Here is a 15,685-nt window from a genome sequence, read left to right on the forward strand (position 1 = left end):
AACCAAGTACAAAAGAAGGTGCAGGAGGTGCCCAGCTCAGTGCCCTCCATGGCACATCAAATCAAGGAGAAAAGAAGGTGCAGGAGGTGCCCAGCTCGGTGCCCTCCATGGCACATCAAGGACAAAAGAAGGTACAGGAGGTGCCCAGCTCAGTGCCCTCCATGGCACATCAAGGATAAAAGAAGGTGCAGGAGGTGCCCAGCTCAGTGCCCTCTCAGTGCCCTCCATGGCACATCAAGGAGAAAAGAAGGTGTAGGAGGTGCCCAGCTCAGTGCCCTCCATGGCACATCAAATCAAGGAGAAAAGAAGGTGTAGGAGGTGCCCAGCTCCGTGCCCTCCATGACACATCAAATCAAGGAGAAAAGAAGGTGCAGGAGGTGCCCAGCTCAGTGCCCTCCATGGCCTGAGCTGGGCAGAGCTGCTCTCACTGTCTCCTGGGCTAGTTGGGCCTCATTCACCACTTCACAGCTCTTTGCTTTGGGAAATATTTTTCTCTTGTCTGTTGGTTTCCTCCTCTCTTGCCGAGTCTGGGAGGAGTTTTTTGGAGCACTTGGCCTTTTATCACCTCACCCCAAGAGCCCAGTTGACCCTCACACCTTCTCCTGTTGGTTTTTTCTCCCCCAGGCCACGATGGGGGTATGATTGTGTTCAAGCTGGAGCGAGAACGTCCCGCCTACGCCGTGCACGGCAACGTCCTCTACTACGTCAAGGACCGGTTCCTTCGCCAGCTGGACTTCAACAGCTCCAAGGATGTTGCTGTCATGCAGCTGAGAAGGTAAGAGGTGGTTCTTCCTGGTCTAGGAGGTGTCCCAGGATCAGATTTCCTCTGGTGGTTCCTCTTCAGGTCTTGGTGTTGTGTTGAGGTACCTCTGGAGGACTTTGAAAGCCAATGAGGAGAAGCTGAGGGAGTTGGGGTTGGTTATCCTGGAGAAGAGGAGGCTCAGGGGGGACCTCAGCCCTCTCCACAACTCCCTCAATCACAGAATTCTTTTGGTTGGAAATGACCTCCAAGATCATCAAGTCTGCCTGAAGGGATGTTGTAGCCAAGGAGGGGATTGGTCTCTTCTCTCAGTCAGGTCCTGCCCTTTGGCCACAAGAACCTCCTGCAGCAGCTCAGGGTGGGCACAGAATGGCTGGAGAGGGGCCAGGCATGGAAGGGACCTGAGGATTGGGTGGACAGGAGGCTGAACATGAGCCAGGTGTGCCCAGGAGTGCCCAGGTGGCCAAGAAGGCCAATGGCATCCTGGCCTGGGTCAGGAACAGTGTGGCAGCAGGACCAGGGCAGTGCCCCATCCCCTGGCTGGGCTTTGGTGAGGCCACACCTCGAGGGTTGTGTTCAGTTCTGGGCCCCTCAGCTCAGGAAGGACATTGAGGGGCTGCAGCAGGTCCAGAGAAGAGCAACGAGGTTGGAGAAGGGACTGGAGAACAAATCCCATGAGGAGAAGCTGAAGGAGTTGGGGTTGGTTATCCTGGAGAAGAGGAGGCTCAGGGGGGACCTCAGCCCTCTCCACAACTCCCTCAATCACAGAAGTCTTTTGGTTGGATAAGACCTCCAAGAGCATCAAGTCCAACCTTGGACTGACATCACCTTGTCAACCAGAGCACAGGACCAAGTGCCACATCCAGTTGTTTCTACACCCCCTGCACAGACAGAGACTCCCCCACCCACCTGGGCAGTGCCCTCAAGTTCTTGACAACCCTTCCCATGAAGAAATTCTGCCTGAAGGGATGTTGAACCCAGGGGGGGTGTTGGTCTCTTCTCTCAGGCAGGTCCTGCCCTTTGGCCACAAGAACCCCCTGCAGCAGCTCAGGGTGGGCACAGAATGGCTGAAGAGGGACCAGGCATGGAAGGGACCTGGGGATTGGGTGGACAAGAGGTTGAACATGAGCCAGGTGTGCCCAGGGGTGCCCAGGTGGCCAAGAAGGCCAATGGCATCCTGGCCTGGATCAGGAACAGTGTGGCAGCAGGACCAGGGCAGTGCCCCTTCCCCTGGCTGGGCTTTGGTGAGGCCACACCTCGAGGGTTGTGTTCAGTTCTGGGCCCCTCAGCTCAGGAAGGACATTGAGGGGCTGCAGCAGGTCCAGAGAAGAGCAACGAGGCTGGAGAAGGGACTGGAGAACAAATCCCATGAGGAGAAGCTGAAGGAGTTGGGGTTGGTTATCCTGGAGAAGAGGAGGCTCAGGGGGGACCTGAGCCCTCTCCACAACTCCCTCAATCACAGAATTCTTTTGGTTGGAAATGACCTCCAAGATCATCAAGTCCAACCTTGGACTGACATCACCTTGGCAATTTTTTTTCCATAAATTCTTCTGATCCATTTGGACAACCAAGACCATTTTAAAAGGAGACCTCTGGTAAAAAATATGAAATTTTAGGTTCATTTTTCTCTCTTCACAGCTCAAATTTTTGGTTTAACTGGTTTGAAACTTCAACTTGAAGTCCCCCCTGATGTTCTTGTTTTAAGATTCGACCTTAAGTCCCCCCTGATGTTCTTGAGGTGTTTCCAAATGGATCAATTTTTTTCCATAATTTCTTCTGATCCATTTGGAAAACAAACACCATGTACCAAAAGGAAACCTCTGGTAAAAAATATAAAATTTTAGGTTCACTTTTCTCTCTTCACAGCTCAAATTTTTTCAACTTGAAGTCCCCCCTGATGTTCTTGTTTTAAGATTCGACCTTAAGTCCCCCCTGATGTTCTTGAGGTGTTTCCAGATGGATCCAAGTCAATTTTTTCTCCCCAGTCTCTTCTGCCCCCCCTGCACCCCCAGCCCGGGGTCAGGAGGTGACTTTGCTCCTCTCCCACCTTCCCTTTCCCTCTTTTCTCCCCAGTGGCTCCAAGTTCCCCGTGTTCAACATGTCCTACAACCCGGCCGAGAACTCCGTCCTGCTCTGCACGGTGAGGCCCTGCAGGGCTCCAGTAATTGGGGTGCATTAATTACCCAACTTGATGGTGTTCAAAGCACTTGCATTGAGGCTGTTTAGATCAGGCAATTTTAGGGAAAAATTATTTATTTTATTATTAGTAGTATTAATTTTTTTATCTTATTATTTATTTTATTATTCCATTTTATTATTTATTTTGTTATTTTTTATTATTTATTTTATTATTTTATTATTATTTATTTTACCATTTTATTTTATTATTTATTTTATTATTTATTATATTATTATTTATTTTATTATTTTATTTTACTATTTATTTCATTATTTATTTTATTATTTATTTTATTACTTTATTATTTATTTTATTAATTTTATTATTTGCTTTATTATTTAATTATTATTATTTATTTTAATATTTTATTATTTTATTATTTTATTTTATTATTTTGTTTTTTATTTTATTTTAATATTTATTTTAATATTTTATTATTAAGATTTATTTTATTATTTTATTTTATTATTTTGTTTTTTATTTTATTTTAATATTTATTTTAATATTTTATTATTAATATTTATTTTATTATTTTATTTTAATATTTATTTTAATATTTTATTATTAATATTTATTTTATTATTTTATTTTATTATTTATTTCATTATTTTATTATTTATTTTACTATTTTATTTATTATTTATTTTACTATTTTCTTTTATTATTTATTTCATTATTTTATGTTATTATTTATTTTATTATTTTTATTTTTCTCTATATTTCTAACAGTAAATATTAAATTATTCAATGATCAGTTATAATTTTATTTTTATTTTTGTCCTTATATCTACATTTTAATATTTATGACATAAATCATTTAATAATTATTCACCATTAATTTATTTTAATTTTTATATTCCTTTCCCTCCCTCCCTCCCTCCCTCCTTCCCCTCTCTCCTTCCCTCCCTCCTTCCCCTCCCTCCTTCCCCTCCCTCCCTCCCCTCCCTCCCTCCTTCCCCTCCCTTCCTCCCTCCCTTCCTCCCTCCCTTCCTCCCTCCCTTCCTCCCTCCCTTCCTCCCTCCCTCCTTCCCCTCCCTCCCTCCTTCCCCTCCCTCCCTCCCTCCCTCCCTCCCTCCCTCCCTCCCTCCCTCCCTCCCTCCCTCCCTCCCTCCCTCCCTCCCTCCCTTCCTCCCTCCCTCCCTCCCTCCTTCCCCTCCCTCCCTCCCTCCCTCCTTCCCCTCCCTCCCTCCCTCCCTCCTTCCCCTCCCTTCCTCCCTCCCTCCTTCCCCTCCCTCCCTCCCTCCCTCCTTCCCCTCCCTTCCTCCCTCCCTCCTTCCCCTCCCTTCCTCCCTCCCTCCTTCCCCTCCCTCCCTCCCTCCCTCCCTCCCTCCCTCCCTCCCTCCCTCCCTCCCTCCTTCCCCTCCCTCCTTCCTTCCCTCCCTTTCCTGGCCACTGTTGGGGCTCTGAGTTCCTCCCTCCAACTGCCTTTTCCCTCTTTCCCACAGCGAGCCAGCAACCTGGAGAACAGCACTTACGACCTGTACACCATTCCCAAGGATGCAGATTCCCAAAATCCTGACGGTGGGTGTTCCTCGGAGTGTTTCCTCCTCTCCCCAACTCTTTGTGTGTGTTTTATATAAAAAAATTCCCTCTTTTCCCTTTGTGTTTTCCCACCACATTTGGCAGCTTTTTTCTCACTATATCACCCCCCCCAACCCTGACTTGAAAAATTCATGTTCCTCCCCAACTTTTACTGCTCCAAATCTATATTTTATAATTTGGTTATTAGGAATTTTCCTGTTTCCTGCTTTTCCACCCAGCAGGAGCTTTCCTGGCTTGTCAGCAAGAGATGGATTTCAACCACATTTGGTTTTGTTCTGAGTGGTTTTTATCCTCTCAAAAGTGGCTGTAAAAGTGACAGAGTCATTTTTTTTCCCTCTTGGCAAATTCCTCATCAGTTTTGGGCAATTTAAAAGTCAAAACATAATTTAGGGGGGGGGAAAAAAAAAAACAAAACAAAACAAAAAAACCAAACCCAAATAATTTTTTCTCATAACTGTGTGAATTCCATTTTGGGAGCTGAAACTCCAGCTGGTCCCTCTGTCATCACCAGGGCAGTAAAAGTTTGGGAATGAGGGGGAGTGATGGATGAAGGGCTGGAAAGCAAATCACTTGGGTAGAGATTTATGGCCTCCTGTGGGGCTGAGGGAGGGAATATCTCTCTGTTGGGCACACTCAGAGGTGGATTCAGAGAGGGAAAGATTAAAAAGGGATTTTCAGGGAGATTTTATAACTGAAATATTGCTGAATATATTTCAGCTCTTTGGTTTGTGATGTTCAAAGCCTGACTTGTTTGGGGACACCCAGCTGGTGTCCCTTGAAATATTCACCTTCCAGAGGAGGGAATGTGTCAGCCTTGGGAAAATGGGACATTTCAAAGCATTTTACATGAATTTCAGGGGTTGATAAATATCTGCAGGCAGTGATGAAGCCCAAACCCCTCCCTGTGCCCTGGGCTGGTGCCCAGGTGGGCAGCAGGGCAGGGGGGGCTCTACCCCTCTGCCCCCTCAGGTCAGACCCCGCCTGCAGAGCTGCCTCCAGCCCTGGGGGCCCAGCACAGGATTCCCTGATTCCATAATTCCATGATTCACTCATTCCCTCATTCCCTGACTCCCCAATTCCTTCATTCCCTCCTTCCCTGACTCCCCAATCCCCTCCTTCCCTGACTCCCCAATCCCCTCCTTCCCTGACTCCCCAATCCCCTCCTTCCCTGACTCCCCAATCCCCTCATTCTCTGACTCCCCAATCCCCTCATTCCCTGACTCCCCAATCCCCTCCTTCTCTGACTCCCCAATTCCCCCCTTCCCTGACTCCCCAATTCCCCCCTTCCCTGACTCCCCAATCCCCTCCTTCCCTGACTCCCCAATCCCCTCCTTCCCTGACTCCCCAATCCCCTCCTTCCCTGACTCCCCAATCCCCTCCTTCCCTGACTCCCCAATCCCCTCCTTCCCTGACTCCCCAATCCCCTCCTTCCCTGACTCCCCAATTCCCTCCTTCCCTGACTCCCCAATTCCCTCCTTCCCTGACTCCCCAATCCCCTCCTTCCCTGACTCCCCAACTCCCTCCTTCCCTGACTCCCCAACTCCCTCATTCCCTGACTCCCCAACTCCCTCATTCCCTGACTCCCCAATTCCTTCATTCCCTGACTCCCCAATTCCTTCATTCCCTGACTCCCCAATTCCTTCATTCCCTGACTCCCCAATTCCCTCATTCCCTGACTCCCCAATTTCTCATTCCCTGACTCCCCAATCCCCTCCTTCCCTGACTCCCCAATCCCCTCCTTCCCTCCTTCCCTCCTTCCCTCCTTCCCTCCTTCCCTCCTTCCCTCCTTCCCTCCTTCCCTCCTTCCCTCCTTCCCTCCTTCCCTCCTTCCCTCCTTCCCTCCTTCCCTCCTTCCCTCCTTCCCTCCTTCCCTCCTTCCCTCCTTCCCTCCTTCCCTCCTTCCCTCCTTCCCTCCTTGATTCCCTGACTCCCCAATTCCCCCATGTCCCGTTTCCCCCATGTCCCGTTTCCCCCATGTCCCGTTTCCCTCATTCCCTGACTCCCCAGTTCCCTCATTCCCCGTTTCCCTCATTCCCAGCTCCCGAAGGCAAACGCTCCTCGGGGCTCACGGCCGTGTGGGTGGCTCGGAACCGCTTTGCTGTCCTGGACCGCATGCACTCGGTACGGGGCAGCTCTGGGGGCTGGGGTGGGGACAGCAGGGAGAGGGGGGACACTGGGGGGACACTGGGGGACAGCAGGGAGGGTGGGGGGGGCACTGGGGGGGCAGCAGGGAGGATGGGGGGGCAGCAGGGAGGGTGGGGGGACACTGGGGGGGCAGCAGGGAGGGGGGAGACACTGGAGGGACACTGGGGGACAGCAGGGAGGGTGGGGGGACAGCGGGGAGGGTGGGGGGACACTGGGGGGCAGCAGGAGGGGGGACAGCAGGGAGGGAGGGGGAGACACTGGGGGACAGCAGGGAGGGTGGGGGAACAGCAGGGAGGGTGGGGGGACAGTGGAGGGACAGCAGGGAGGGTGGGGGGACACTGGGGGGACAGCAGGGAGGGTGGGGGGACACTGGAGGGACAGCAGGGAGGGTGGGGGGACACTGGGGGGACAGCAGGGAGGGTGGGGGAACAGCAGGGAGGGTGGGGGGACAGTGGAGGGACAGCAGGGAGGGTGGGGGGACACTGGGGGGACAGCAGGGAGGGTGGGGGGACAGCGGGGAGGGTGGGGGGACACTGGGGGGACAGCAGGGAGGGTGGGGGGACACTGGGGGGACAGCAGGGAGGGTGGGGGGACACTGGGGGGACAGCAGGGAGGGTGGGGGGACACTGGAGGGACAGCAGGGAGGGTGGGGGGACAGCAGGGAGGGAGGGGGAGACACTGGGGGGACAGCAGGGAGGGTGGGGAGACAGTGGAGGGACAACAGGGAGGGTGGGGGGACACTGGGGGACAGCAGGGAGGGTGGGGAGACACTGGGGGGACAGCAGGGAGGGTGGGGGGACAGCAGGGAGGGAGGGGGAGACACTGGGGGGACAGCAGGGAGGGTGGGGAGACAGTGGAGGGACAGCAGGGAGGGTGGGGGGACACTGGAGGGACAGCAGGGAGGGTGGGGGGACAGCAGGGAGGGAGGGGGAGACACTGGGGGGACAGCAGGGAGGGTGGGGAGACAGTGGAGGGACAGCAGGGAGGGTGGGGGGACACTGGGGGGCAGCAGGGAGGGTGGGGGGGACACTGGGGGGGCAGCAGGGAGGGTGGGGGGGCAGCAGGGAGGGTGGGGAGACACCGGGGGGACAGCAGGGAGGGTGGGGGGACACCGGGGGGACAGCAGAGAGGGTGGGGGGACACTGGGGGGACAGCTGGTGAGGAACAGGGACAGGCCAAAGGCAAGGGTGGGATCTTCTGCCAGGGAAGAGGGACAGGCCAAGGGCAAGGGTGGGATCTTCTGCCAGGGAAGAGGGACAGGCCAAGGGCAAAGGGCCTCAGGCTGTGCCAGGGGAGGGGCAGGTGGGACATGAGGAGGAATTTCTTTGTGGAAAGGGTGGGGAGGCCTTGGAAGGGGCTGCCCAGGGAGGGGGTGGAGTCCCCACCCCTGGAGGTGTCCAAAGAACACCTGGATGTGACACTGAGTGACAAGGTGGGGATGGGACACAGGATGGACTTGGTGACCTTGGAGGGCTTTTCCAGCCTAAATCCATCCTTGGGGCTGCCCCATCCCAGGAAGTGTCCTTGATGTGGCACTGGGTGACAAGGTGGGGATGGGACACAGGGTGGACTCGGTGGCCTTGGAGGTCTTTCCAACCTCAGTGATTCTGGGATTCTGTGAAAATACAGCTTGGATTCCTAATAAAGCTCTTTATTTGCACTGCAGTGCAGTTGGGGAAACAAGAAAGCTGGTTTGGTAAAACATGAAGGGGTAGAACCACCTTTCTCTGTGCCCTGCAATCCTCAATCCCTTCTAAAACCTCCCTGACTGTCCTGAGTTGTTACATTTCCTCTCCCCCAATGGCAGATCCTCATCAAAAACCTGAAGAATGAGATCACCAAGAAGGTTCAGGTGCCCAACTGTGACGAGATTTTCTACGCCGGCACCGGGAACCTCTTACTGAGAGACGCCGATTCCATCACCCTCTTTGACGTGCAGCAGAAAAGGTCAGGGAGCCTCCACATCCTGATCCTGCAGTTTCAACCCCTCAGGGGACAACTTGTGGCTGTTTGTGCTCCCAAAATTCAGCCTCAGCTGCGAGGGGCTGATCCAAGCCATGGCCAACAACTGGTGGGGAGAGCAGAGCAATCGGAGCCAAGGAGTCATTTATGCCCTGGGCATCATGCCAGGGATCAGAGGGAGATGTTTGGAAAGGCTGGCACTGCAGAGTTGGGTGCTGGAAAAGGGGAGAGGCATCAAAAAACCCAAACTCAATCAAGCTCAGCTTGTTGTGGCCCAAACTCAGTCAAGCTCAGCTTGTTGTGTCCCAGTTTCAGTCAAGCTCAGCTTGTTGTGTCCCAAACTCAGTCAAGCTCAGCTTGTTTTGTCCCAAACTCATTCAAGCTCAGCTTGTTGTGTCCCAGTTTCAGTCAAGCTCAGCTTGTTTTGTCCCAAACTCATTCAAGCTCAGCTTGTTGTGTCCCAGTTTCAGTCAAGCTCAGCTTGTTTTGTCCCAAACTCAGTCAAGCTCAGCTTGTTTTGTCCCAAACTCAGTCAAGCTCAGCTTGTTTTGTCCCAAACTCAATCAAGCTCAGCTTGTTTTGTCCCAAACTCAATCAAGCTCAGCTTGTTGTGTCCCAAACTCAGTCAGGCTCAGCTTGTTGTGTCCCAAACTCAGTCAAGCTCAGCTTGTTTTGTCCCAAACTCAATCAAGCTCAGCTTGTTTTGTCCCAAACTCAGTCAAGCTCAGCTTGTTGTGTCCCAAACTCAGTCAGGCTCAGCTTGTTGTGTCCCAAACTCAGTCAGGCTCAGCTTGTTGTGTCCCAAACTCAGTCAAGCTCAGCTGGTTGTGTCCCAAACTCAGTCAAGCTCAGCTTGTTTTGTCCCAAACTCAGTCAAGCTCAGCTTGTTTTGTCCCAAATTCATTCAAGCTCAGCTTTGTCATGTCCCAAACTGTCAAGCTCAGCTTTGTTTTGTCCCAAACTCAGTCAAGCTCGGCTTGTTTTGTCCCAAACTCAGTCAAGCTCACCTTGTTTTGTCCCAAATTCATTCAAGCTCAGCTTGTTGTGTTCCAAACTGTCAAGCTCAGCTTGTCGTGTCCCAAACTGTCAAGCTCAGCTTATTGTGTCCCAGACTCAGTCAAGCTCAGCTTGTTTTGTCCCAAACTCACTCAGGCTCAGCTTGTCGTGTCCTTCAGGTTTTGTATCTCACTTTGTGCTCCTGGACAAGTCCTGGCCACAAAGAACAAGCTCAGGGTTGGTGCTTTTGGCCATCTTGGGAGGCTTCAGAAGGTTCTGGATCATCTGCAGACAACTCCAGTGTCTGTGGACTGTTTGTGTCCCAGGATTTTCTTCCTTTCCCTGTTTTTGTTCCTTTTTCAGTGTTGTTGGGAAAGGGATGAGGAAATTCAACCCTGCAAATGCTGCTTGGAAATACCCAATTCTCCTCCTTTTGTCCCTGAAGCCTCTCTGGAATTTGGGCTTTCCAGTCAATTTTCCCTCCAATATATTTTATTATTCCTCAGATATGGAGAGAGGTTTATTTTGCTGCACAAACAAAGTTCTGCCCTCAGCATTTTGTGGCTCCAGGATGACAAAAATCACCTTTGGAGCACCTGAAGTTGGGTTGAGGTTCTTGAGCATTGGGGGTTCTTCTGCCAGAGGTTGGTGGGGTGGGTTTGATCAGCTCCCTGATGGCACTTGGTGTCCTCCCACAGGACTCTGGCCTCGGTGAAGATCTCCAAGGTGAAATATGTCATCTGGTCTGCTGACATGTCCCACGTGGCCCTGCTGGCCAAGCATGGTAGGTGGGATGGAGAGGGCTGGGATGGAGAGGGGTGGGATGGACATCCACGATCACCTGGATCTTCTGACCCCCTGAGCCCTTCCTTGGCTGGGATCAGCCAAGCCTGGCCCTCTGGAGAAGCCTCACAGTGAAGGTGCAGCTGAAGACATTGGCAGTGTAGTTGTCCCTTCACAGAATCCTTGAAGTTAGAAAAGACCTCCAAGGTCATGGAGTCCACCCTGTGCCCCACCCCACCCAGTGCCACATCCAGGTGTTCCATGGACACCTCCAGGGGTGGGGGATTTAGGCTGGAAAAGCCTTCCTAGAGCAGAGTCCACCCTGTGTCCCATCCCCACCTTGTCACTGACTGCCATGTCCAGTCATTCCTTGGACACCTCCAGGGGTGGGGGATTTAAGCTGGAAAAGCCTTCCCAGAGCAGAGATCACCCTGTGTCCCATCCCCACCTTGTCACTCAGTGTCATGTCCTCTCATTCCTTGGACACCTCCAGGGATGGGGCAGCCACAGGGTTGGATTTAGGCTGGAAAAGGTCTCCAAGGTCACCAAGTCCACCCTGTGCCCCATCCCCACCTTGTCACTCAGTGTCACCTCCAGGTGTTCTTGGACACCTCCAGGGGTGGGGGATTTAGGCTGGAAAAGCCTTCCCAGAGCAGAGTCCAAGCTGTGTCCCATCCCCACCTTGTCACCCAGTGCCATGTCCAGGTGTTCCTTGGACACTTCAGGGATGGGGCAGCCACAGGGTTGGATTTAGGCTGGAAAAGCCCTCCAAGGTCACCAAGTCCACCCTGTGCCCCATCCCCACCTTGTCACCCAGTGCCACCTCCAGGTGTTCCTTGGACACCTCCAGGGATGAGGGATTTAAGCTGGAAAAGCCTTCCCAGAGCAGAGATCAACCTGTGTCCCATCCCCACCTTGTCACCCAGTGCCACCTCCAGGTGTTCCTTGGACACTTCCAGGGATGGGGCAGCCACAGGGTTGGATTTAGGCTGGAAAAGGTTTCCAAGGTCACCGAGTCTACCCTGTGTCCCATCCCCACATTGTCACTGGCTGCCATGTCCAGTCAGTCCTTGGACACCTCCAGGGATGGGGGATTTAAGCTGGAAAAGCCCTCCCAGAGCAGAGACCACCCTGTGTCCCATCCCCACCTTGTCACCCAGAGTCACATCCAGGTGTTCCTTGGACACTTCAGGGATGGGGCAGCCACAGGGATGGATTTAGGCTGGAAAAGCCCTTCAAGGTCACCATGTGCCCCATCCCCACCTTGTCACCCAGAGCCACCTCCAGGTGTTCTTGGACACCTCCAGGGGTGGGGACTCCACCACCTCCCTGGACAGCCTCCCTGGTTCAGCAGAAGCTCCTTGTGCCCTTCCAATGATCCAACTGATGTCTCCTAAATCCAAGGCAGGTGGTGACAGTTCAGTTGGAGTTGCCATCAGCTTCTTGGTGTCTGACTCTGAATGTAGTTCCTATTGGTGGGATTGTGGAAGAAAAAAGCCAAAATGTGTCCAGTTCTGGTGTCCCCAACATAACAAGGACATGGAATTGTTGGAGCAAGTCCAGAGGAGGCCACAAAGTTCATAAAGGGACTTGAGACCCTTCCCTATGGAGATAGGGTGGGAGAGTTGGGAATGTCCAGCCTGGAGGAGAGAAGGTTGTGTGGAGACCTCAGAGCACCTTCCAGGACCTGAAGGGTCTCCAGGGAAGCTGGAGAGGAAAAAAAATTCCAGTTCATCAGGAACTGGAGTGACAGGACAAGGGGTGGGCTCAGACTGACAGAGGGGGAATCTGGGTTGGATATGAGGAAGGAATTGTTCCCTGGGAGGGTGGGCAGGCCCTGGCACAGCTTATTCCATGAATGTTCCATCCCTGAAAGTGTCCAAGGTCAGGTTGGACAGGACTTGGAGCAACCTGGTCTATGGGAGGTGTCCCTGCCCATGGCAGGGGGTGGAATGGGATGATCTTTAATGTTCCTTCCACGTTCCATGTGCTGGGTTAGGCTGGAATATTGGGGAGAAATCCTTCCCTGGGAGGGTGGGCAGGGCCTGGCACAGGTTATTCCATGGGTGACCCATCCCTGGAAGTGCCCAGGGCCAGGCTGGACAGGAGACTTGGAGCAACCTGGTCTATGGGAGGTGTCAATGCTCATGGTAGGGGGTGGAATGGGATGATCTTGAATGTTCCTTCCAACTCAAACCCTTCCAGGTTCCATGTGCTGGGTGAGATTGGACACAGGAAAGAAATCCCTCCCTGGGAGGGTGGGCAGGGGCTGGCACAGGTTATTCCATGGGTGACCCATCCCTGAAAGTGTCCAAGGTCAGGTTGGACAGGACTTGGAGCAACCTGGTCTATGGGAGGTGTCCCTGCCCATGGCAAGGGGTGGAATGGGATGATCTTTAATGTTCCTTCCACGTTCCATGTGGTGGGTTAGGCTGGAATATTGGGGAGAAATCCTTCCCTGGGAGGGTGGGCAGGGCCTGGCACAGGTTGGGCAGACGAGCTGTGGCTGCTCCATCCCTGGGAGTGCCCAAGGCCAGGGTGGAGCAACCTGGGATAGCAGAAGGTGTCCCTGCCCATGGCAGAGGGTGGGATTCAATGATCTTTGAAGTCCCTTCCAACCCAAAGCATTCCAAGATTCCATGAGCTGAGTTCTATTGGATATTGGGGAGAAATCCTGCCCTGGGAGGTTGGGCAGGGCCTGGCACAGGTTGGGCAGAGAAGCTGTGGCTGTTCCATCCCTGGAAGTGTCCAAGGCCAGGCTGGACAAGGCTTGGAGCAACTTGAGATAACAAACCATGGATTGGAACTGGATGATTTTTAAGGGCCCTTCCAGCCAAACTATTCCAGGTTCCATGTGCTGGGTGAGATTGGACACGGAAGAAATCCCTCCCTGGGAGGGTGGGCAGGCCCTGGCACAGGTTATTCCATGGATATTCCATCCCTGAAAGTGTCCAAGGTCAGGTTGGACAGGACTTGGAGCAACCTGGTCTATGGGAGGTGTCCCTGCCCATGGCAAGGGGTGGAATGGGATGATCTTTAATGTTCCTTCCACGTTCCATGTGCTGGGTTAGGCTGGAATATTGGGGAGAAATCCTTCCCTGGGAGGGTGGGCAGGCCCTGGCACAGGTTGGGCAGAGAAACAGTGGCTGCTCCATCCCTGGGAGTGCCCAAGGCCAGGGTGGAGCAACCTGGGATAGCAGAAGGTGTCCCTGCCCATGGCAGAGGGTGGGATTCAATGATCTTTGAAGTCCCTTCCAACCCAAAGCATTCCAAGATTCCATGAGCTGAGTTCTATTGGATACTGGGGATAAATCCTCCCCATGAGGGTGGGCAGGCCCTGGCACAGGTTGGGCAGAGAAGCTGTGGCTGCCCCATCCCTGGGAGTGCCCAAGGCCAGGCTGGACAAGGCTTGGAGCAACTTGAGATAACAAACCATGGATTGGAACTGGATGATTTTTAAGGGCCCTTCCAGCCAAACTATTCCAGATTCCATGTGCTGGGTTAGGCTGGAATATTAGGGAGAAATCCCTCCCTGGGAGGGTGGGCAGGGCCTGGCACAGGTTATTCCATGGGTGACCCATCCCTGGAAGTGCCCAGGGCCAGGCTGGACAGGAGACTTGGAGCAACCTGGTCTATGGGAGGTGTCAATGCTCATGGTAGGGGGTGGAATGGGATGATCTTGAATGTTCCTTCCAACTCAAACCCTTCCAGGTTCCATGTGCTGGGTGAGATTGGACACAGGGAAGAAATCCCTCCCTGGGAGGGTGGGCAGGCCCTGGCACAGGTTATTCCATGGGTGACCCATCCCTGGAAGTGTCCAAGGCCAGGTTGGAGCCACCTGGAACAGTGGAAGGTCCTTACCCATGGCAGGAGTTGGAACAAGATGACCTTTAATTCCCTTCCCACCCAAACCATTCCATGATTTTACAGCTGGACTTTTCCCCATCCTGACTCTCTTTTCCTTCCCCCTCCAGCCATCATGATCTGCAACAGGAAGTTGGAATCCCTGTGCAACATCCATGAGAACATCCGTGTCAAGAGCGGGGCCTGGGACGAGAGCGGCGTCTTCATCTACACCACCAGCAACCACATCAAATATGCCGTGACCACGGGGTGGGTCAGGGGGCTGAGCCCTCCTAAACTGACCCCCAAGAGAGGGTTGGGCCTCCTTTGGGGTGGGGAATGGGTTGGGTTGGCAGGAGGGTGTGGGAGGTTTGGGTTTGGTCTTAGCTGGACTTCAGTTCAACAGGTCCAGAGAGTTGACTGAGATTAAAGGGCACCAACATCACCTGAGTTGAGCAACCAAAGTGAGACTTCACATCATTTGATGTCAAACCAAGTCTAAAAGAAGGTGTGGAAGGTGCCCAACTACCCCAGGAAACAGTGAGAGCAGCTTTGCTCAGCACAGGCCATGGAGGGCACTGAGCTGGGCACCTCCTGCACCTTCTTTTCTCCTTGATGTGCCATGGAGGGCACTGAGCTGGGCACCTCCTGCACCTTCTTTTCTCCTTGATGTGCCATGGAGGGCACCGAGCTGGGCACCTCCTGCACCTTCTTTTGTACTTGGTTTAATGTGCCATGGAGGGCACTGAGCTGGGCACCTCCTGCACCTTCTTTTACCCTTTATTTGATGTGCCATGGAGGGCACTGAGCTGGGCACCTCCTGCCCCTTCTTTTCTCCTTGATTTGATGTGCCATGGAGGGCACTGAGCTGGGCAACTCCTGCACCTTCTTTTATCCTTGATGTGCCATGGAGGGCACTGAGCTGGGCACCTCCTGCACCTTCTTTTCTCCTTGATGTGCCATCCAATGCCACGAAATCTCTCTTTGGTTGCTCAGCTCAGGTGCTGTTTGTCCCCTCTGGTCTACGTCGCCCCTCTGGCCCTGCTGAACTGAGGCTCAGCTAAAACTCAACCCAAAACCACCATGGCAGAGGGGTGGATTCTCCCTCTGTTTGTTGTGCAGTTGGCATTTGCCAGCTCAGCTCACCCAGAGGGTCTCCTGTTGGCACAGGGACCACGGGATCATCCGCACGCTGGACCTGCCCATCTACGTGACGCGGGTGAAGGGCAACAACGTTTACTGCCTGGACAGGGAGTGCCGGCCCAGGGTGCTCACCATCGACCCCACCGAGTTCAAGTTCAAGCTGGCACTCATCAACAGGAAGTATGATGAGGTGGGCATGGCACAGGGGGCATGGAGGCATGGAATGGTTGGGGTGAGCCATCACCTTCCTGATCCGTCACCTTCTGTGGGCAGGGGCACCTCCTGCTAAGGTCAGGTTGCTCCAACCTGGCCTTGGAGACTCCCAGGGGGAT

At 53.1% G+C, this 15,685-nt stretch overlaps 1 protein-coding gene across 1 annotated transcript in view; it reads left to right on the top strand.

The window, feature by feature from the left end:
• The window catches only part of COPA (COPI coat complex subunit alpha), a 43,675-nt gene that overhangs the window by 12,584 nt on the left and 15,406 nt on the right, over window positions 1-15,685 (top strand). The window contains exons 11-18 of the mRNA XM_071579553.1: window positions 625-775; window positions 2,834-2,900; window positions 4,385-4,460; window positions 6,520-6,602; window positions 8,434-8,573; window positions 10,283-10,368; window positions 14,342-14,480; window positions 15,381-15,543. Of these exons, the coding sequence (XP_071435654.1) occupies window positions 625-775; window positions 2,834-2,900; window positions 4,385-4,460; window positions 6,520-6,602; window positions 8,434-8,573; window positions 10,283-10,368; window positions 14,342-14,480; window positions 15,381-15,543 (905 nt within the window). The remainder of the gene's footprint in view (window positions 1-624; window positions 776-2,833; window positions 2,901-4,384; window positions 4,461-6,519; window positions 6,603-8,433; window positions 8,574-10,282; window positions 10,369-14,341; window positions 14,481-15,380; window positions 15,544-15,685) is intronic.

The sequence above is a fragment of the Pithys albifrons genome, chromosome 30 (genome assembly GCF_047495875.1).
Source record: "Pithys albifrons albifrons isolate INPA30051 chromosome 30, PitAlb_v1, whole genome shotgun sequence".
In the NCBI taxonomy this organism is placed as follows: domain Eukaryota; kingdom Metazoa; phylum Chordata; class Aves; order Passeriformes; family Thamnophilidae; genus Pithys; species Pithys albifrons.